The 23002-nt window shown below is 41.5% G+C and overlaps 1 protein-coding gene across 6 annotated transcripts in view; it reads left to right on the top strand.

Moving 5' to 3' along the window:
• Window positions 1-57: 57 nt before the first annotated feature.
• Window positions 58-23002, top strand: part of lipeb (lipase, hormone-sensitive b) — a 46957-nt gene continuing 24012 nt past the window's right edge. For 2 of the 6 annotated variants that reach the window (XM_037534087.1, XM_017703974.2), the window contains exons 1-5: window positions 71-159; window positions 1353-1438; window positions 14367-14416; window positions 20878-21119; window positions 22067-22351. In XM_037534087.1, coding sequence (XP_037389984.1) covers window positions 14392-14416; window positions 20878-21119; window positions 22067-22351 — 552 coding nt within the window. In that variant the 5' untranslated portion in view covers window positions 71-159; window positions 1353-1438; window positions 14367-14391. Of the gene's footprint in view, window positions 160-1352; window positions 1439-14366; window positions 14417-20877; window positions 21120-22066; window positions 22352-23002 lie in introns of all 6 variants that reach the window. The other 4 variants (XM_017703973.2, XM_017703972.2, XM_017703975.2 and 1 more) reach the window with 3 other exon arrangements.

The following is a 23002-nucleotide window of genomic DNA, read 5'->3' as shown; positions in this document are numbered from 1 at the left end:
TATGGGCGTGGCTAAATGACAGGTATGAACTGGGATGAACAGAGGGGGCGGTTATGATTCACATCAGAAACATGGCGTCGCGAAGGAAGTCTGGAAGCGGCGTTCTTGAAAAAGGTGCCAATGGAAGACGGTCTTCAAAACTTAAAGATGGGCCCATAGGTAACGCTGTCCTGTACATTTCAACTCTTGTCGTGAAGCATTTTGAGCTGCACATCGTGTCGGACATCTTTTTCGCCGTAATTTCCAGCACTACAGAGCTGTAAACAAGAAGATTAGGCACAGAGTCCTGACAGCCTGACAGCTAGCAGTACAGTTACGTTGCGTAATCCTTTAGTTAGGTGGTTTAAGAATGCTTTTTAATGTCATAAATTATTTTCCAGATTTCGAAATAGATTACGGTGAGCTCTTGGACTGAGTTGTGCTTGCTAAGCATCTGTGTTGTAGCTAACGTTGTGCATATGCCGTACTCTAATCCGCTTCAGTCACGGGCTAACGTTGTATGACCGCGGTCACATATGCTGGTGGCTGTCTTGACATCTATGCTGAACAACAAAGTTAGTTCGAGACCTTTGCGTCGGCTTCATTGCGCTTATACGTAATGAATGGTATTTGTGTAATCCCCGTAATCGCCAGTCATCCTCAATGAATGGTATTTTTATAAGCCTCATAATCTCTCCAGTTAGACTGGGCACAGGTTGAACACGTGAAAAGGCGCATAGAATGCGAGAAATATATCACAAAAATCAAGTGAAAGACGCTGAACACATTAAAACCCCTTTACAACTCCATTCGTGCAGCTCGAATAATAAACATAAACAGAGCACATAGTTCTTGGCGTTATAGGTCTGCTGGTATTGGTCATAAAAGCACTGATGGTTATCTTTACTGTTATCACTGTATTGTAAAAAAAACACGTAACTGCAGTATAGCTTATATAGTTTGCTGCAATTTGAAAGAATGCAGACGGTTTCCTTTTAGGAAATATGGCTTCTGTCTGGTGAGCATTTCCACCCCTGTGTAAAATTTCTTTTGGTGTAATACTAAGAGAAGAAGATGGGACAAACAATTTTAATTAAAACAAGCCAGATGCAAGCACTAAGGAAATGTGAGATAATAATTCTTGAAATTTCAAGAAAATGTGTCAGATGTAGGACTAGTTTAATGTTCTGCTGAAACACCTCTACTGTTTTGATAATCATAGTATTTACTACTGTGTTACCTCTTCACAGGCAAGATGAAATCCTGATATAAGCATTGCAACCAAAAACAGTGGTGTCTACCAGGGTGTTTTGTCTGGCAACTAGACAAGCCAGAACTGTAAACTCTCTCTTTTCACATATTCTTCCTTGTAGTTACTTCCCTTTTGGTGGTTCAGGCTACTGAAGGACCTTGCAGTACATGGATGGTGAATGAAAAATGTGAAACCAAACAGTAAATGGCAAGTGCTTCTTGGAATGTACTGTATACCTGTATTGTTGCGCATGCTGCCAGTTGTCTGTAGTGCTTCCTGTAGTTTAATGTGCAGGTGTGAACATTGTAGAGCGTTATAGAGAGCTTTTGTCCTTAAATAGGCCAGATTGTCTGCAGAGTGCAGTATACTGCATCAAAACTATGGAGTCTAATACGTGCTAAAGCTACAATGACTGGTTAGCTTAACCCTCTCACCCCACGCATCCCTGTCTATATATATATATATATATATGCAGCATGTCAAACCAGAGGACTACTAAAGAGATTTGAGGCTGTGTCACTGGCAAATTTAACGAAACAGACTGTAAAGAATTCTGTCTTTATTCAGTGGAAATCAGAGACAAATTTGAACTCTTTCAGTGGGAGGCGAAAAGCTGAGGTAAGATATTGAGATAGCTGTCCAAATTTAGCTTTTAGCTTACTGTTCTCCTCCTTTGGTGACCCATTTCTCTCACCCAAGTAATCTGTTATCTTAATTGTATTGTTTTAAGCACAGTTTTACTGTGTAAAACAGTTGCATGAAAGATATTTTGCTTCTTGGCAGTAACGTTATCTATCTTGCTTCCCATCACATTAATACCAATGTGATACTTAGTTAAAAATACTAAATAATAAGTTTGTTTTCTGAAAATGTGATTTGTGTTTGGTAATGTTTACAGTACTGGGTAAGGTTCCTTCTGGGTTATTTTAAGAGAACCAGAACAGAACTAAACAGTCTATTTAAAACAAGCTGTGTCAAGTTTATAAGATATTCTTCTAGCATATAGTACTAGTCCTCTAGAAGCATGGATTCTTTATGCTATGTATTTATGTATAATAATTAGGCATACAGTGTGAACAGCAATAGAAATGTAAAACATACTTAAAATCTAATAATTAAGCTAAGAAATGTGGGTGAAATTGTGTAAATGTAGATTTAATATTTGAAGTAGTTTTTGTTCTTTGTTTTTGTGGTTGGTGGTGAGGATGGCAGTAAAAGGAAACGTGTCATTACTTGGATGCTGCAGGGTATTGTTCACAGCTTCCTCTCGAACTTTGTGTGGAGTAATATGGGACTAATCAGTCTCTTTGTCCTCTTTTAGTAACAAAACATGAAGCCAGATGCTTGGCATACGGTTTGAACCAGAAAACAATAGTTCATAGTTTATTAATGTGAAGATTTTGAACTTAATCAGAATCAGAATCCTTCATTGATCCCAGAGGGAAATTGCAGTTGTTACAGTTGCAACCATTTATATAAAAGAGTAAACACTTTAATAATTTAAAACAAAGATAAAGAGAAAAATTGCAATAAGTACACAAGATTTAAGTACTTATGAATATAGTAAAGTGGCAGTGACTGTAATAATAAATATGAATCATCTAGTATAAAGCAGTTCAAATTATTGTGTAGTTTTTGCACACAATTATTATTATTACACATATGAACAGTTTGGTATTGAGTTTTGCACAGATGAACCACACTTTGTGAATCACACACTGAGGGAGGAGTTATAGAGTTTGATGGCCACAGGTAAGAATGACTTCCTGTGGTGCTCTGTTGTGCATTTTGGTAGAATGAGTCTTGCACTGAATGAGCTCCTGTGTCTCATCACCGTGTCGTAGAGTGGGTGGGAGCCATTGTCCATAATGGGCTGCAGCTTAGACAGTGTCCGCCTCTCCGACACTGCAGTCAGCAAGTCCAGCTAAAAACCCACAACAGCACCAGCTTTGCGGATCAGTTTGTTCTGTCTGTTAGCATCTGCCACCCTCAGCCTGCTTCCCAGCATGCAACAGCATAGAGGATCGCGCTCGCCACCACAGACTCATAGAAGATCCTGAGCATAGTCCGGCAGATGTTGAAGGACCTCAGGCGCCTCAGAAAATAGAGACGACTTTGGCCCTTCCTGTAGAGGGCATCAGTGTTCTTAGCCCAGTCCAGTTTAATGTCAATACACACCCAGGTATTTGTAATCCTCCACAGTGTCCACACTGACCCCCCTGATGGACACAGGGGTCACCGGTGCCTTGTCCCTCCTCAGGTCCACCACCAGTTCCTTTGTCTATGTCACATTGAGCTGCAGGTGGTTCTGCTCGCACCATGCGACAAAGTCCTTCACCGTCACCCTGTACTCATCCTCATCATCCTTGCTGATACATCCAGCTATTGCAGAGTCATTAGAAAACTTCTGAAGGTGGCAAGTCTCTGTGCAATAGCTGAAGTCCGTGGTGTAGAGCATCTACTCTAACTTTTAAAAAGTTATGTTGCTAGACTCAGAGGAGCCACACGCATAACAGTAGCTAATATACATCATTATGTGCCAGGAAAGCAGTGCTTGACAGTTACTGCAAAATAATTAATGAAACCTTAATAGTTAGTTTTTCTCTTTTGTTTTGATTTAATTGCTTTTTTCTTTATCATAGCATGTGATTAGTGAGGGGAGGAAGTAAAGAAAAAAGTTACCCGAGGAGGAATAATTTGTATAGTGTAGTGGGTAACACCTGTGCCTTCTATTCTGTAGCCTGGGGTTCAATCCCCACCTGGGTAAGCACCTTACACTATACCAATAAGTCCTTGTGCAAGACTCCTAGCACCACCTTCGCCTACCTGTGTAACAGCTGGGATGTACGAATCAAATGTTTAAAAGTGGGCTTGTGACTAAAAACATTTTTAACAGAATTAAATCAGAGTAAGAAACAGAATCACTTGCAATTTTGCAGAAATGATAAATTATTATTAATAATTAGTTAATTAATAGTAATGAATAATAGTTATTAATAATAAAATGATTAACCTTTTAAGGGTTTATATTTTACATAATAGTAACGTGTAGTATTTTATTTTTTGCAAGACCACTGGTAACATCTGTAACAGTTCTTAATAATTTTTCCAGGACCAGTTCATTCATATTTGTCCCTCAGAACTTAACAGAGAAACTGATACTTGGTCTGACATGTCACAATGATCTGTTGTGCTAAAATTTCATCTGGAGATTGTTCTGAACTAAATGACGCCACAGTCAACTGTGGCTGGGAGTTCAAGAGAGTGTAGTAAGCACGGCTCTCTGGGTGGGAAGTATGGCCCAGGGCCCCTTGTGCAGGCTGTATGTGTAAAGTTAAACTTTGTAAACACCTACGTTAGGTATTAGCTAGTTAACTAAGCGTTTAAAGAGTTCAGCTGTATATGTTATGTCAACATGTGTGCTGTGCATGAGCATTTCTGCCTTAAATAATATTTATTTATTTATTTATTTATAATCAAACTAATTGCTAACTAATCAACAGCAGCAAGATGTCTGCTCTGTACGCTGCAACACACTCTTCAGAGCAAGGTTAGTTGCTGGATTTAAAACATTTGTTTCATCAAGGCAAGTTCTTTAAGAATTTTATCAAAAGCAGTAGTAGGAAAGTGAGGTTCGTGCAAGTATTTTTGTCATAGTACCATTGAGACCATTGCATACAGTTTGTGTGTTTTTCTAATAATTTCATGATTGAAGAAAGTCTGAATCGAAGACTCCATGTTTTTTTAAATATTCTCCAGCAGCCAGATGCAAAAAAAAAAATCCTGTCATCATTGGCTGAGGGTCAGAGCCACGCAGAGTCAGATGGATCTAAACCTGTTGTGTGACATGAATTAGAAATTTGTCACATCATAATTTTAAAAGACTGCAGGATTTGTTCTTACCTTTATGCTGCTTAAAATTAGTGACTTGGTTTGAGAACAACATGTCTACATGCTTATGGCTATAGAGTGTGGTTCAAGTGAGTGTGGTTCCACTTTTTTGCAAGTCATTGTAAAGTAAAGTAAAGGGCAACAGTCGTTTTCAAATTATGTTAAAAACTCAAAATGGAGATACAAGGTTTTGTACCAACAGTGGCGATATACAAGGTCTTTGTCTAATGGGCATTGGTGCAAATTGAGAGGGGTGGGTGGGGGCTGAAGAGACATATTGCTCCCACTTTGAAATTATATGAGAGAATTTTTGTGGGGTAGCTGAATGGCTCTGAAAACCATCCATCCATCCATTGTCTTCCACTTTTCCGGGGTTCAGGTCACGGGGGCAGCATCCTAAGCAATGAAACCTCCCTTTCCCTTGCCACTTCCACTAGCTCCCTGGGGGGGATTCCAAGGCGCTCCCAGGCCAGCTGGGCAATATAGTCATGCCAGCATGTCCTGGTTCTTCCCTGGGGTCTCCTCCCGGGTGGACTTCCCTGTGACACCTCCCAAGGGAGGCGTCCAGGAGGCATCCTAACCAGATGCCCGAACCACCTCAGCTGGCTCCTCTCAACGTGGAGAAGCAGCGGCTCTACTCCGAGTCCCTCCCAGATGACCGAACTTCTCACCCTGTCTCTAAGGGAGAGTCCAGACACCCTGCGGAGGAAACTCATTTCGGCCGCTTGTATTTGCAATCTCATTCTTTCGGTCATTACCCAAAGCTCATGACCATAGGTGAGGGTAGGAACGTAGATTGACCGGTAAATCGAGAGCCTTGCCTTATGGCTCAGCTCTTTCTTTACCACAACAGACCGGTAAAGATCCCGCATCACTGCTGACCCAGCACCAATCTGTCTGTCAATCTCCCGCTCCCTTTTACCATCACTTGTGAACAAGACCCAAGATACTTAAACTCCTCCACTTGAGGCAAGAGCTTATCCCCAACGCAGAGAGAGTTCTCCACCCTTTTCCGCCTTAGAGCCATGGCCTCGGATTTGGAGGTACTAATTCTCTTCCCGGCCGCTTCACACTCGGCTGCAAACCGATCCAGCAAAAGCTGAAGTTCGCAGCCTGATGTCCCCAATAGGACCACATCATCTGCAAACAGCAGCGATGTGACCTTGAGGTCACCAAACTGGACACCCTCCATCCCCTGACTGTGCTTAGAAATTCTATCCATAAAAATTATGAATAGAATCGGTGACAAAGGGCAGCCCTGAGTCCAACTCTCACTGGGAACGAGTCTGACTTACTGCTGGCCATGCGAACCAAACTCCTGCTTTGTTTGTACAGGGCCTGAATGGTTCATAGCAAAGAGCCATGTACCCTGTACTCTCGAAGCACCTCCCACAGAATACCCCGGGGAACACAGTCGACCAGGGCGGAACCCGCACCGCTCCTCCTGAATCCGAGGTTCGACTATAAGGAGTATAAGGACTATACTGAGGAGTGTGATTCCCCTGTAGTTGGAACTCACCCTCTGGTCCCCCTTTTTAAAAAGAGGCACCACCACCCCAGTCTGCCAATTCAGTGCCACCGCCCCCAATGTCCATGCAATGTTGAAAAGGCATGTCAGCCAAGACAGCCCCACAACATCCAAAGCCTTGAGGAACTCAGGATGGATCTCCTCCACCCCTGGAGCCTTACCACCAAGGAGCTTTTTAACTACCTTAGCGACTTCAGCCTCAGTAATGGACAAGCCTATTCCCATGTTCCAAGACTCTGCCTCCTCACTGGAGAACATGTCGGTGGGATTGAGAAGGTCCTCAAAGTATTCCTTCCACCGCCCAATGATGTCTTCGGTCGAAGTCAGCAGCACACCATCTCCACTATATACAGTGCTAGTGGCACACTGCTTTCCCCTTCTGAGTCACGTGACGGTTTGCCAGAATCTTTTCAGAGCCAACTTAGTCACTTTCCAAGGCCTCACCAAACTCCTCCCACACCCGGGTTTTTGCCTTGGCGACGACTGAAGCCACAGATCGCTTGGCCTGTCGATACCTGCCAGCTGCCTCTGGTGTCCCACAGGCCAACCATGCCCGGTAGGACTCCTTCTTCAGCTTGACGGCATCTCTCACCTGGGGTGTCCACGACCCCGGTTCGAGGATTACCGCCCCGACAGGCACCAACTACCTTGCGGCCACAGCTACAGTCAGCCGCTTCAACAATGGAGGAGCAGAACATGGCCCGTTTTGAGTCATTGTCCCTCACCTCCCCAATATCTGGTCAAAGTTCTGATGGAGGTGTGAGTTGAAGATCAATCTGACAGGTTCTTCTGCCAGACGTTCCCAGCAAACCCTCACTATACATTTGGGTTTGCCTGGTCTAACTGGCATCTTCCCCCACCACCTGATGCAACTTACCACCAGGTGATGATCAGTTGACAGCTCAGCTCCTCTCTTTACCCGAGTGTCCAAAACACATGGCCGCAAGTCCGATGACAAGACTACAAAGTCAGTCATTGAACTGCAGCCTAGGGTGTCCTGTCGCAATGTGCACTTATGGACATCATGTGTTCAAATATGGTGTTCGTGATGGACAAACTGTGGTTTGCACTGAAGTCCAAAAACTGAACACTGCTCGGGTTCACATCAGAGAGGCCATTCCTCCCAATCACACCCCTCCAGGTCTCACTGTCATTGCCCACGTGAGCGTTGAAGTCCCCCAGTAGAACAATAGAGTCTCCAGGAGGGGCACTTTCAAGCACTCTTCCCAAGGACTCTAAGAAGGCTGGGTACTCTGAACTGCTGTTCGGTGCATAAGCACAGACAACAGTCAGGACCCGTTCCCCAACCTGAAGGCGTAGGGAAGCTACCCTCTCATCTACCGGAGAAAACCCCAACATACAGGCGCCGAGTCAAGGGGCTATGAGAAAGCCCACACCTGCCCACCACCTCTCACCATGGGCAACTCCAGAAAAGAAAAAAGTCCAGCCCCTCTTAAGGAGATTGGACCCAGAGCCCAAGCTGTGTGTTGAGGTGAGCCCGACTATATCTAGCCAGTATTTCTCAACCTCACGCACCAACTCAGGCTCCTTCCCCACCAGTGAGGTAACATTCCAAGTTCCAAAAGCCAGTTTCAGCAACCAAGGATCAGAACGCCAAGGCCCACGCCTTCGGACATTGCCCGATCCACAAAGCACCGAACCCCTACTACTGCCCCTTGGTGGTGGATCGATGGGACGAGGGACTCATGTAACTCCTTCGGGCTGGGCCCGGCTTGGCACCATGAGTAAATTTCCGGCCACCAGACGCAGGCCTGGCTCCAGGGTGGGGCCCCGGTAACACTGATCTGGGCAGGGTACACAAGTCCTGCTTTGGTTATGGATCACACTTTGTCTGACCTGTCATCTAGGACCAGCTTGCCCTGGGAGACCCTACCAGGAGCTTTTGCTCCAGACAATATAACTCCTAGGATCATTCAAGCACGCAAACCCCTCCACCACGATAAGGTGGTGATCCATGGAGGGGGGCTCTGAAAACTACATATAAAATATGATGCAGTATGATGTGGGTGATTTTATGGGAAATATTATCAATTTTATAACATAAGCAGTATTATAAGATTAATATTAATGTCAATATTATATGTCGTATATGTGGCTCTGAAAACTACATTTAATATTGATATTAATAGGAATCTTATAATACTGCTTATGTTATAAAATTGATAATATTTCCCATAAAATCACCCACATCACATTGCATCATATTGTTTTGTTATTCCAAGCTAAAACAGAGGGTAATTGTGTAAGTGAAAACACACCATACAAATACTAAGCTGATCTAAAAACATCTAAAAACATTTAAAAAAATCTCTTTCAGGGTGCTGCAGCACTAAGTAAAGCAGTTAGCTGAATGGCTAACTTCCCTGCCCCTTATTTGTATCAACATTAAGTAATTATTCTCTGTCTACACTGCAAAGCATCCACATACAATCATTCCTTATAAAGATATTGTCTCTTTTTCTCAAATTCAAAATTACTGGAATAAAATCATGGCATTTGAAGCTGCATTTAAAAGGGAGAATCAGGGCCATCTTTATTTGGCAGAACTGACATGCAGATTTACCATACCCTAGCTTTATCCAATAAAACTTGTATTTATAGCACTGTTAAACAAGATTATACAGGATCCTACTGCCAGAGTTATTTTTACTGTCTGATGAACAACAAAACTGATTTATTGTGAACTCATTTGGCAGCTTTTGTACAGTGTTACCAAGTACACACTCACTCACTCTAAAGGCACAGCAGTCCCCCTGCAGGCATGTGTGTTCTCTGAGGCCATGGAGTGCTTCCAAAAGATGCACATTGTCTCAACTTTATTATTTTGTAATGCATTTTGGACAGAGGAGCTGGTTAGCTAGTGTCTAAGCTGATAGTGTTGTAGTCAAGACCACTGAAGCCGAGTCACAGTCAACACCAAGACCTAGGCATATGGAGCATGGAGTCAGAACCAAGACTTTATAGTAGTTCAGTCAAAAAACAGTTTGTAGCTTTCCTCTTTTCAGCCTGATATGCACGACTCTGTAGCCAAAGAAGACTAGGCATCTAATTAGATGAGTCAGACAAAATAATCTAATTGAATCTAGTTAAATCTAGTTAAACCTTTTTGTGGACCGCAGAAGCTTGTATGATCATTTGTGTGGTCCACAGATTGCAAAAGATTGGGAACCCCTGTCACAGAGAAAGGGTAGTTTTATTTTGCCTAAATATATTTTATACAAAAAACTGTACAATTTATAAAAAAATTCCTTACCCTGAGACTGAGACAAGACTGAGTCTAAATGATAAATAGACCTTGAATTTATGGTCTTGAACATTCATGGTGCCTTGGTGCTTTTAGACACTTCCTACCAGCAATTTTTTTTTTTGCTTTTCTGGGGTGAGTGCAGCTCTTAGCTGTTGCTGAGCTGCTATCATGCTTATTTTTTCTTACTTACATTCTGCTGATAATGAAAGTATATACTGAATTGCCCAGGTGCAGGGAAATAGCATGTCCTGTAAATTTCATGTTTAACAAAATAATAATAATAACAATGATAGTAATATGAAAAGTAAATAAGCTACTGCATTATTAGTAAGCTTATGACAGTAAAAGTAATTGTGCATCAGGCCTATGAAGGATATACTCCCACTGCATGAAATGACCTGATAAGTGAAACGGAGCCCCTACAGCCAATTAAAAGTGTTTGAAAACTAACTCCCGAGCAAACATGCTGAGAAACTGTGCTACAGCAGCTTTGCTAATGTTTGCCCACTGTCCACTGAAGCTAAGCCAGACTGTGATGTACAGGACAATATGATCTCCCTGTAAAAGGGACATTTAATGTTGTTAACTAGGCTTACGTTGCATGGTATCAACTGATATTGGATGTTAGTATCGATACATATTTTATGAGCAGGACTATGAGTAAGTTTGCACAGTATTGGCTGATACCCAATACCAGTATCAGTATCATTGCATCCCTAGTTATCATACTAAGTAATCATACTAAGGTCAAGAGAAAGCGGTGCGCGCGGGGTCAAAAGAGGGGCAAGCGGGGTGGCGTGCTAGCGAGGCTAAAAGCTAATGCTAACAGACCGCCTATTCTGTCACTGTTCCTGGCCAGTGTCCGCTCCCTGGACAACAAGTTGGGCCTTCTACGACTGAGGATGAGTTTTTCTGAGGAGAGGAGGAACTGTTCTGTACTTTGTCTCACGGAAACATGGCTAAACAACAACATGCTTCCAGCTTCCAGATCGCTGGCCGGCTGCTCTTCCGTGCGGACTGCAACCAGCTATCGGGGAATGTATGTAAACAAAACCCTGCCTACCATCCCCCGCTGAGACGCTCCAGACCGACACAGAAGACCATTACTGTGTGGCACAGCGACGGTGACTCTGTGCTGCAGGACTGCTTCGAGTGCACAGACTGGCAGGTGTTCAGGGATGCTGCTGTGCATGATGGGGAGCTCGATCTAGAGGATTATACATCTGCTGTCCTCGGATACATCAGCAAGTGTGCTGAGGATGTCACCACCACCAGGACTGTGACGTGCTACCCGAACCAGAAACGCTGGCTGAATGCAGAGGTCCGATCTCTGCTGAAAGTCAGAGATGCTGCCTTCAGGTCTGGCGATTCACAGAGACTCAGGAGAGCTAGACGAGAGCTGACGGCAGGTGTAAAGAGGGCCAAAGCTGCATACGCTCGGAAGATCCAGGGTCATTTTTCTTCCCAGGATCCACGGAGCATGTGGAAGGGCATTAAGTGCATCACAGACTACAACACCAGAGATGCACAATGCACTAGGGACCCCTCACTGCCTGATGCTCTTAATATGTTCTATGCCTGCTTTGAGAACCCAAATACACCCCCCAGCACCAGACTCACTCCAGCACCCGGAGAACAGCCCCTCAGCATGACCCAAACTGAAGTGAGGAGGGTCCTAAAGAAGATTAACCCCCGTAAAGCTGCTGGCCCAGATAACATTCCAGGGCGGGTGCTGAAGTGCTGTGCAGACCAACTCTCTGAGGTGCTGACAGATATCTTCAACTCCTCTTTAATCCAGGCAGTTGTCCCCACCTGCCTGAAGACCGCCACCATCATCCCAGTCCCCAAGAACTCCACAGTGACAGAACTGAATCACTATCGGCCAGTAGCCCTCACCCCGATACACAAAATGCTTTGAAAGACTGGTTATGACCCACATCAAAGCCAACATCGATGACACTGGGGATCCACATCAGTACACGTACCAGAGAAACCGATCCACAGAGGATGCCATCTCCTCTGTGGTCCACACTGACCTACCCACCTGGAGAGTAAGGACTCTTACGTCCGTATGCTCTTTATGGATTTCACGTCCGCCTTTAACACCATGATTCCCCAGACCCTGGCTTACAAACTCCACACACTTGGACTGAGCATCTCTCTCTGCAATTGGGTCCTGGACTTCCTGACTAACAGGCCACAGTCTGTGAGGATCCACAACATCTCCTCTTCAGCCATCATCCTCAGCACCGGCTCCCCTCAGGGCTGTGTGCTGAGCCCCGTCCTGTTTACACTGTTCACATATGACTGCTCAGCCGTCCATCCAGGCTGTCATATTGTAAAGTTTGCGGACGATAAGGCAGTGGTTGGATGCATCACAAATAGTGATGAGTCTGGCTATAGGCAGGAGGTGGAACACCTGGAGAGTTGGTGCAGTGAGAACAATCTCTGCATCAACGTGAAGAAGACAAAGGAGATGATTGTGGATTTCAGAAGGGGCAACACCATCCCTCCCCTCCCCCTACATGTCGGTGGATCTGCAGTGGAAGTGGTCTTCAGCTATAAGTACTTGGGCGTACACCTAAGTAACAATCTTACCTGGAGTAATAACACTTCCAGCTTGATCAGGAAGGCAGATCAGCACCTATACTTCCTCAGAAGGCTGAGGCGTGCTGGACTTGGGAGCTCAGTCCTCACCTCATTCTACAGATGTGTGGTGGAGAGCGTTCTGTGCTCCAACATCACCGTGTGGCACGGAAGCTGCTCTGTGGCAGAAAGGAAAGCTCTGCAGAGGGTGGTGAAGGCTGCACAGAGGACTGTTGGAGTCAGCCTTCCCACCACCATGGACATTTACACCTCCAGATGCAGGGAAAGGGCCACTGGCATCATGAAGGACCCCACCCATCCAGCACACACTTTTTGTTCCGCTCCCCTCAGGTAGGAGGCTGTGGAGCATTAAGTGCAAAACAACCAGACTGAGGAACAGATTCTTCCCTGAAGCCATAAGACTCTTAAATTCCAATTAGACAATCACTGCAATGGCACTTCATGTCCACTTATTTATTGCTGCTTTACTGAATCAGTGCCTCCACTATATCATCCACACATGTCACTTTATACATTACCAGCATTTAGATGTACACCTCCTTCCTCATGATCATACTGCTGCGGTCCATGCTGCTGTTATTTGTCCACCCCTTTATTTGCACCTTCTATTTATTGTTTATGTTACTTGGGAGTTGATTGGACCGTGAGTACAATGTTTCGTTCCACCTCATGTACCACATGTGATGTGAATGACAATAAAGCCTTATCTTATCTTATCTTATCTTATCTTATCTTATCTTATCTTATCTAATGAGACAAGAGCTGGCAGGCCAAAGGAGTGCTGGAGTGAGTTGTTGCTTGATGCTGATTGTTTACAAACTGATGTTCAAACAATACAGCTGCATTAGATTAGAAATAATATGATGTTTTTTTTGTTTGTTTTTTTTCACCTTGTCACTCAAATGTAAACACACGTCACAACAGCTGGCCAGAATAATTTGAATAGTCAAGTCATTGTGTTGATTTTCACCAATTCTTTTGCAGCAACACGGTGCGTGAGCAGTGTGATATTGTTTTTAAAGGTAATTTTGAGAATGAACCTTTGAGTACTCTTTCAGAAATGACACTGCAATTGAAGCTTGATGCTTTTCTGGTCATGGAAGTCCTAAAAGTTAATAATAATAATCAAGCAGTGAAACGTGCAGTTTCAATATTCAAACACTTTGACTGGTGGATGGCTATTGCTTTTTAACCCTGTAAATGTACTGCATTTATTAGGAATATGCTATGCAGATTTTATCATTTTAAAGTAGCACTCATGCTAAATGTTTGAGTTTCATTGCTGTTTAAGTAGCTGTTATTTTGTCAGGAGCCATTCTGACGCACATACACACCCACACAGACAGATTGGCTGCTTTCTCTAGCACTGAAGCTTCCAGTTAGTGTGCAGGTCATTGGCAGCCTCTATATAGAACAGCCAATAATGATGAATGGTATTAAGGCTGCTTGTGGGTGGCAGCCTAGAGGGGTATGAGGGCAGAGGGCATTGGGTATTAGGGCACTGTTAGTTTAGTTAAAAAAAAAAAAGATTTAGTGGGTACTATGACAGATTAGCAGAGCTGGTAATGCATTTGGTATGTGTGTGAAAACACCATGCCATGCCATGGCCTTGAAGCTGGGTGGGTGCGTGTGTGTGTGTGTGTGTGTTGGGAGGTGTAAATAGAAATGAAGAGCAGATTAGTACGAGGTGACTGAGGAAGACAGACAGTAGAAGAGAAGTTAGAGGGTGTGGATATCCTCAGGGAGGGGAGAAGAGAGACAGAGTCCAGTCATAGCACCCATAATAACTTTCTTTCTCTATTAGTTTCACCCTCCACACATTTTATTTCTTTGGCTTTCAGGCTGAGCTTCTACTGAGTGGGCAGAATGGACAGCATGAATTCAGACAAGGGTAAAATCATGGCTCCTCTGCCTAAATCCTATGTGTGCATGTGTGTGTCTTTTCTGTAGTGTATGCATGATATGCTGTTGTTAACTTGCCGTGTTTTAATGTTTCATCTGTGTTTATAAAGTCTGTGAGTGTTTGCAGTAACTCTTGAGTTATTTACTACATTGTATTGAAAGCTTTACTCATGTATCATCACTGCATAAGAAAAACACTTAATGTTCCCTTTTACTTGGGCATATTATTGGCATAATAATTGATTATCATTAGTTGCTGTTGTTTTTTCTGCTGTGGCGACCCCTAAAGGGAGCAGCCGAAAGAAGAATAAGAAGAAGAAGTTCCTTTTGTTTTTGTAATCTTCAATATCATTAGGACTAATCCCAAAATATGAAACAGTCAAAAACATGAGTAAGCAGAGATTAAAATACGTTTTCCTGTTTACTTTTCACTTATGATCATGAACATAATTATGTTTAACCTAAAGAAATGAGTTTTTATACAATTTGCATTTAATTCTCATTATCCAAATAGATGGACTCAAGTTTACCTTGTGTGAAGGTACTTTGTTGTGTTTCTGTGCTAGGTCATTAATTGAGTAATGGGATCAGGTGATGGCCTAAGCTGTATAATTACTTATGGCTGGATGCAATAGTGTTTCCGTAATTAAAGATTTAGATAAGCCTTAAATTGTTTTGTAAACAGAGCAGTACTGTCTTCTACAGTCCTCCAAGTCTTACCCTTTTCTTGCATTTTTTCCCCCAGGTGGGTCTTGTGTATGATAAAATTTTTGCTTTGATCCTCCATATTGCTCTTTATGTATTTTTGATTTTGGTTTTGATTGACTATGTGAATGAAATGGACTTATAGCCAGTTTTGATGCCACTACACCAGAATGCCACATACCCTGTTTCAATGCCTTTACATGCTGAGCACGACTTACTCATGTGATTTTTTTTTTTGGCCATTAGTCTGAGCACATCTATAACTGATGATGTCTTCCACATCAAATGCGATTTCAGAAAGTGAATATGCCATTCTATTCAGTTTTTATGACGTGAATGCACTCAACTGCTGTGTCTAGTGTCAGCAGTGTTCCAGCAAATGTCACATATAGAGCTAGCATCTCCAAAAACAGTTTAAACTGGTCTATGGACATCTAAGATATGTACAAAAGCACTCCTAAAATTTCAGCTAATTAATGAGGCTACACTTATTGGGGCATTCAGGGTATAATAGCTATTAGCTGCCCAAGACAGAAATAACATATAGAATCAGTCATCAATTCACTAGAATTCAGAAAAAAAACTTTCTGACTGCCAAGTTCAGATTTGCTGAATATTTCCAGTTTGTAATGTGCACAACTTTACTCATTCCTTTTTAAATTCCTGCAATTATCTGAATCTTTCATCTCCTACTGTTTAGACAGTTACTCCTTCAGGTAATGTTAGTTCAAGTTCTTATTGAGGATGCAAACATTGGAGAAAAGTATGGAAGGAATGACTGGTGTCCTGTTATAACATTAGCTTTTAGCCTAAGTTTATCCTTTAGCACAGCAGCCCATTAGTTAGGTTAGTGGTGTGCCTTGGTAAGTTAGTTGCATCATGCATCTATATGGTTTCAAGTAAATGCTATTCATTCAAGCTTATGTTTTATTAGTGACAAGGAACACAGCTTTACCCCAACTATTTTAAAAGTGAAACTGTATAAATATTGCTATAAGCTAGTTGGGTTAAGTAGAGTTAGTATTGGTATCAGCCAATAAGGGAAATAGTGGCCTTGGTGCATCCCTACCTTAAAGTAACTGGATTCACTAATTAGAATGGGTGTCTTGAATATTTCTGGACATACAGCATATGTTTTAGAGATACTCAGAGATTCAGAGACTCCTAAACTGTTTCTCAGGGCATCCAGATAGTCCACATTTTTGTTTCATTTGAGTAAAAATGTGGACTTTCTTGAGGAGCCTGACATCTGGTTTGAGATCCACTGTTTTAGACTGATGAAGAGGATTGATATGAGTTCATGCATGATTAGTTATATGTAAAATGTGATGTACATATTTTGTCTGCTTTTAACATCTCATATGCATTCTTTCGAGCTTCATTGCTTTTGAGATTTAGTTGCTCCAAACTTTTGTTTGTGTGGACACATCTGTGCATGGTAGAAGAACATATTGCCAGACAGGTTTTGACATTTTAGCCTATAGATTGAAATCACAAGCATTACAAGGTTCTGGCCTCTATCTTTAGCTTAGAGACCTTGTCAGCAGTTTGCAGCTCTGTTTTGAAATGATCCTCTTGTCATGAAGATGTCAGTGCTTGGGGTTGTGTGGTTATGTGCTTGTGACAAACAATGAAAGTGTTTGCGTCACCTTTTGCTCTGCACTGACAAAGCACTAAGGACATCAATAAATCATTTGTGCTTGCTATTATGGTTCAGCCCTGTCTGTGACCGCCATATTCAATATTGACCATTGAACTGAACAGCTGAATAGACTACCCTGGACTTTTCATGATTAGCAGGTTAGCCACTTGGTAAACTTAGAATCTGTTACTAGATATTTATTATTACTCAAAGGAATAAGTTAAAAATGCATTGGTGGTGTGAGCACAGATAGCTGTCTATTTTATCAGACTATTATCAGACTTTTTTGGCTTATGCCTGGTCTACATTATAGGTTGATTGGGCTGAGTAAGAGGCGAATTAAGGCTTCAGGACAATTGAACAAAGTATCCCAATTTCATGTTTTTTCCCAGATTGTCCTGTGGTATGGAGTGTATATAATCCAATATTTTTGCATCTGATCTTTTCTCAGTTGTGCCCACCTCAAATTCAAGTCATTAATATTAAATATGTTAGATAATTGACTCAGCATTCTGTAATGTGGATGAACCACTGATTCTCTTATATGAAACACAACATCGATGTCATGCGTGACAGACTGTTAACCAGTGAGAGCCTAGCTGGAAGGATAAATGTTATTTTTATCAACACCGTGAATATAACATATACTGTTGCTGTCCAAAGAAAAAATATAAATCTCTAAAATAGTAACTGTACAGGAAAAGGCCAAAATGTTCTTAACTTTTAATGTGAGTTCATTTTAAGAGGTTTTATTCTAGGTGATTTTTGGGGCATTTCAATCGGTCCATTCATTATATATCTACTATATATTTATATTATTTAAATGTGTTCTACATTTTTATGCTGCTAAATGCACGCATGACTTGCTGTGTCATAGTTTAACACCACACTTAAGAGAAGTTAAACACAGAGAAGCTTACAGAGCAGGAGAAAGTTTGACCAAGTTTGGGAGGAGAGAATATTGCAGCATCTTGGAGAAAATGGAAGCATGCAATACCTCTGAGAGGGGATTGGTATATTGGAAAGGACTCATGAGAAAAGACTTCATGAGAATTGGGAAAGACACGAAAAGCAGATTCAGTTTTGCAATAATGGACTATTTAGAGCAAAGAGCAAAAAAACAAAGACAAGTAATAAGTTTTTTGGTGAAAAAAATGTGGAACAAACCGTGACCAATAACCCACAGTGTTCTTAGAGTTTAATCCAGGTTTGAGATTATATCTGAAAGGGCAGCTTTTCACAATTTGGCAAGCACTTTGGTCAGCTGTGGTAAACTGCATGATGTTTCTAAGACTGAGCAGAAATTGCATATACTCAGAACTGAATTTAGATCAAAACAAATGTAGCTTTGATATTGGACACATTTTTACCTGATTGATTGCATAAAATACGAGTGATATTTTGAAGAAACAGCGGCCAGTTTCGGAATCAGAATCAAGTTTTATTGGCCAGGTATGCTATGCATACAAGGAATTTGTTTTTGGTTACAGGAGCTCACAGTGCACAGTATCAGACAGACATTCACATGTAGAGAATAAGATAAAATAAATATAAAATATAACAAAATAAAATAAAACAAAACATGCATTCCTACCATCACTCACTCAGATTTACACACGAGTATATACGAGAATATACATACGAGTCATACTTGTAAACCTTACAGTGTGCAAAGTATGGGTCTAAAGTTAAAGTGCTGAGTGCAGCAGCAGTTAAAGGGTGTGTAGTGGCAGAGAAAGGGATCAATGAGGTAACTGTCTGATAAGGGGGGTTACAGGAAAACATTTAGTTAAAAATTTAATAAAAACCTTTTTTCCGCTGGCCCACAGATTTTATGAGATTTTTCAACATGGCCCTTTTACTGGTTAAGTTTGGCACCCCTGCCATAGATGTTCAAAGTATGGCCTCAGACTAAGTTTCCAGTCTCTACTAAATGGCCAATGAATTAAACTAAAATTCTCCCCATAAATTGGGCAGTACCTTTATTAACTACAAATCTAATGTGGCATGTCCTGCCACTGAGCTAACAATGCCCACCTCATCTGTTTGATTATCATCCACTCACTCATTTATTCCCTGGATGCACACCTTACAGTAAACTGAATTAGGAACCATAACCTTCTTTAAGAGATTGCCATGCTGAATAACGTTTTAGGTAAGCAAACCCAGAGTAGTCTACAACATTTGTACTGTGCAATGTCAATCAAAGGTTACAATATTAGCACTACACCAACACAGATCTTAGGTCTGAATTTTTAAGCAGGGATTTATAATTTTTCTAGCTTTTTTCATTCAAGCTTTGCTGAATGTTTATTATAATGCTCAGTTTGAAAGGTGCAGAATTAATAGAGAAGCAATGCATAAGCAAATCTTAAATGGCAGCTTAAGTGTTGTTATGGAGGTAATATGATTCTAAGAACCATTGCCTTTTTTGCCATGAATATCTTTTCTCTCTGATGCTAACACATGGCAGTCATGCTGTCATGTTGGGCGAGCTCAGTTTTACACATCTTACTCGAAACCATCTTTTTAGATTATGTTAAAGTGAAATGTTCCCATTTTTTATTTACTTTTTTGGGTCATGCTTAGCCCTGCGCTGATAAGATTCATTGCCCATCGTTTTTTATGTAATCAGCATTTGTGATTTTCTTGATGAGTTGTTGTAACCCTAGTTCCCTGGGTAACACTTTATTTGAAGGCTACCAACATAAGTGTGTCATAATGCATTCATAAGCACTGAATAATGAAACACTACTTGAACATTTTATTAAGTGCTCATGTCGGTTCTCGCAACCTGACATGTTTTATGAAATAAATGACCTTGTACTGACATAATATGAATAAATGTTGAACATATTTACAGCACTAAACATATTTAAAACACTATTTATGTCAGTATTCTTAAGATGACATTGTGTTGATATGACCAGGTGAAATATGCCTGGAAACCACCCCCTCTTCCCTCCATGGTGTGGATAAGATGATTGATGCAATTTTATATCACATCAGAAGGTAGATTATAACAGAAAACAAAAAGGGATAAATACATAAATGTTGTTTTTTACAGTTTATGTATGAAGCATTGCTTTGGCTTCATGTCATTCTTCTCTCTTAAACCTTATGACTCTCTTATGAAGTCTTGGTTGTGCAGTAGTGTCACCAGGACAGTGCTTACCAGTTAAGAAGTATGTCGGCTTCATGAAGGAATTTGATACCCTTAAACTAAAGAGATGGATATTTGATTCATTTATAACACTCATATGAAGTATGATTCCCACAAGATGTAGTGTTTATAAGGCGCATATCTCTAATCTACTGATGACTTTAGATCAGTGTAGTGTCAAACAGAGATATTGAATTGAGAACCATTTGTCACTGTGTTTGCACACTGTGAAATTAGACCTCTGCATTTAACCCATCAGTGCAGTGAAACACCCACATACATGCACATTGTGGGGCAGTGAGCACACTTACCCGCAGCAGTGGGCAGCCCTATCCTCGGCACCCAGGGAGCAATTGGGGGTTAGGTGCCTTGCTCAAGGGCACTTCAGTCATGGACTGTCAGCCATGGTGGGGGGATCGAATCGGCAATCTTCCGGTCACAGGGCTGGTTCCCTAACTTCCAGCCCCCGACTGCCCCACATTTTTATATATATATATATATATATATATATATATATATATATATATATATATATATATATACACATATATATACATTTATATGAAGCCCTTATGTAGGTAGCCTTCAATTAAAGTGTTACCGTTCCCTGGCACTTTAAAACAGAATTACACATATTTCAAAATGATCTAGGAGTAGTGTACAACATTCGCAAATGGTAGCAAACTGCAGTAAATTCCTGTAGATCCCTTATTGTGGCTTTTGTCAGAATGTTGCATTACTGCTTATTACTGTAACTTTTGCCAGAATGTTGCCTTACTGCTTCTTATTGTAGCTTTTGTCAGAATGTTTCATTACTGCTTCTTAGATAAGCCTTGTGTTTTCTAGGCTAACCTGTATTTGTTAACTGATTAGAAGATGTTTTGTTAGGATGTTTTAACTCAACCTCATTTGAAGCCCTGAAACTGTGTTTTTTTCCCAGTGATGGACACTAAGGCGGTGTTTACAGCTCTGTATGAAGTATGTGAGGAGAATGCTACCTTCTTTTCTGGAGGGCCAAAAGGGCCAACAGGAGATGCTGCACAGAGACTGGTAGATGCTATGCTGACCATCCAGAAACATGCTCGCAGTTTGGAGCCTGTTATCTCTGGCTTCGCTGCCATCTATCACCACTTTGACTTTGACCCTCACATTCCTGCCAATGGATACCGCTCACTAGTGAAGGTATAAGAATTGGTCAGATTATTGTTATTGCAAAACATTTGTACTATTATGGCAAAAATATGTGGAACCCATTGTAATTGGTGGGTTTGGCTAGATCAGCTCCACCCATTCCTAACAAGTGCATAGCTGCAGCAGTAGAATGAGTCGTGCTGAAGAGCTCATAGACTTTTATAAGAATCGTCATAAGATGCCACCTTTCCAACAGTTTGTCAGTCTTATGTAGTGGAAATAGCAATGCTGTAAAGAAAAAGGGCACACAATCTCACAGAATGCAACCGCCATGTGCAGAAGCAAGTAGATTGTAAAAGTTGTCTGTCCATGACCGAGAGGCTTATCGTGCGCAGTGCTATGAATCCTCTATAGTGGTGTCAGTAATTTCTGGAGCAGTGGAAAGCAATTCCCCATTGTGATGAAGCAGATAGATGAATCGGAGGAAAAAACCTGGGTTTGATGGATGGACAACACTACCTTCCTGAATGCATATTGCTAACTATAAATTTTGGAGGAGGAGGAATAATGGTCTGGGGATGTTTTCATGGTTTGAGCTTGGCCCCTTACTTAGAGAGTTGTGTTCTTCCAACTTTGTGCTAACACTTTGGTGAAGCATGGTCAATCCCTCCGGAGAAAAAAAACTGCTCTAAAGGGCAGTGGTAGTGTGCTTTTACATAATTTCAGCCAGCTTCGAGATCTCTTTTGTGACTGTATCTTATTCTTCCTTCTTAATCTGACCTAATCTAGATATTTAAATAATGGATGTATCAAGAATGTTCTGTAGAGGGTTTTCACTTTTTTCTTTAGAATTTATGAAGCTTTTGAAGGGTGGTAGATCAGGCAAACACATTAATATACGTCTTAAGTCTTTTTTGGATGCCTTTCTGCTGTACATCATACTTTAGAACTCTGCTCTGTAACTTAAATGTAATGACTTCTCTCCGGATTTCTATCAGGTGGTGCGTTGCTGTCTCCTCCACATTATCCACAAAGGGCGCTACGTTGCATCCAACAGACGGAGCATCTTTTTCCGTGTTGCCCATAATGCTGGAGAGATGGAGGCATATTGCAGTGCTTTGTGTCAGCTTAGGGCTCTGCTCTACCTGGCTCAGCGGCTGCTCCATGATAACAGCCATGGCAACCTCTTCTTCCAGGAGGAGACTGGTCTTAGCCAGAGCTTTCTTCGAGAGTATGCCTCCATGCACAAGGGCTGCTTCTATGGCCGCTGTGTTGGTTTCCAGGTGTGTATGCATTACCTGCTCTCTGCATTTAGTTTCTGTATTCGTTAGAACTGCAAAATGTAGACGAAGGCCCAATCCCATTTCACTACTTAGCTCTACCCCTCCGTTTTACATTCATTCCTAGTTGCGTGACACTTGCAAAAGCAGCAAAAAATACACAAGAAACATTGTGTTTTGTGTACACTTGACTGATGTAACAGTCCCTACCCATTGAAATGTTTGCTGCACTTGACTTGTTAGATTACAACCATTCCAACCCTCATTGTTTCAATTTTTTTTAACTAATTTAAAACATGACTGTGTTTCAGTGGTTGCCAGGACCATAGGAAGCAGAAACTAGTTAATCATACTTTTGTTTTCAGAAATTTGTTGCCCTTACTGCAATTACATGCGCAATGTAATTTATCATTTATTTTTTTTATCAAACATTGTTTTTTAAATTGTTCAGGAATTGGGACCAGTTTGAGAAATTGTCAGTGGTGTTGGCATTTGTATGTTTTATGCAATACCCAGTCATGCTTACATCACACAATAAAACAATTAGTTATTGATCAGCGGCTCATTTGCACATTGCTGAGTTTTGTGAAGGTCTGTATTAGCAAATGATACATTGTGCAGCCCTAATGTGTGGGTTATGATTGGTTTTCATGC

Source organism: Pygocentrus nattereri, chromosome 24, assembly GCF_015220715.1.
Source record: "Pygocentrus nattereri isolate fPygNat1 chromosome 24, fPygNat1.pri, whole genome shotgun sequence".
Lineage (NCBI taxonomy): Eukaryota > Metazoa > Chordata > Actinopteri > Characiformes > Serrasalmidae > Pygocentrus > Pygocentrus nattereri.
Note: the sequence above shows the minus strand (reverse complement) of the source record. Positions and strands in the feature narration are given on the sequence as shown.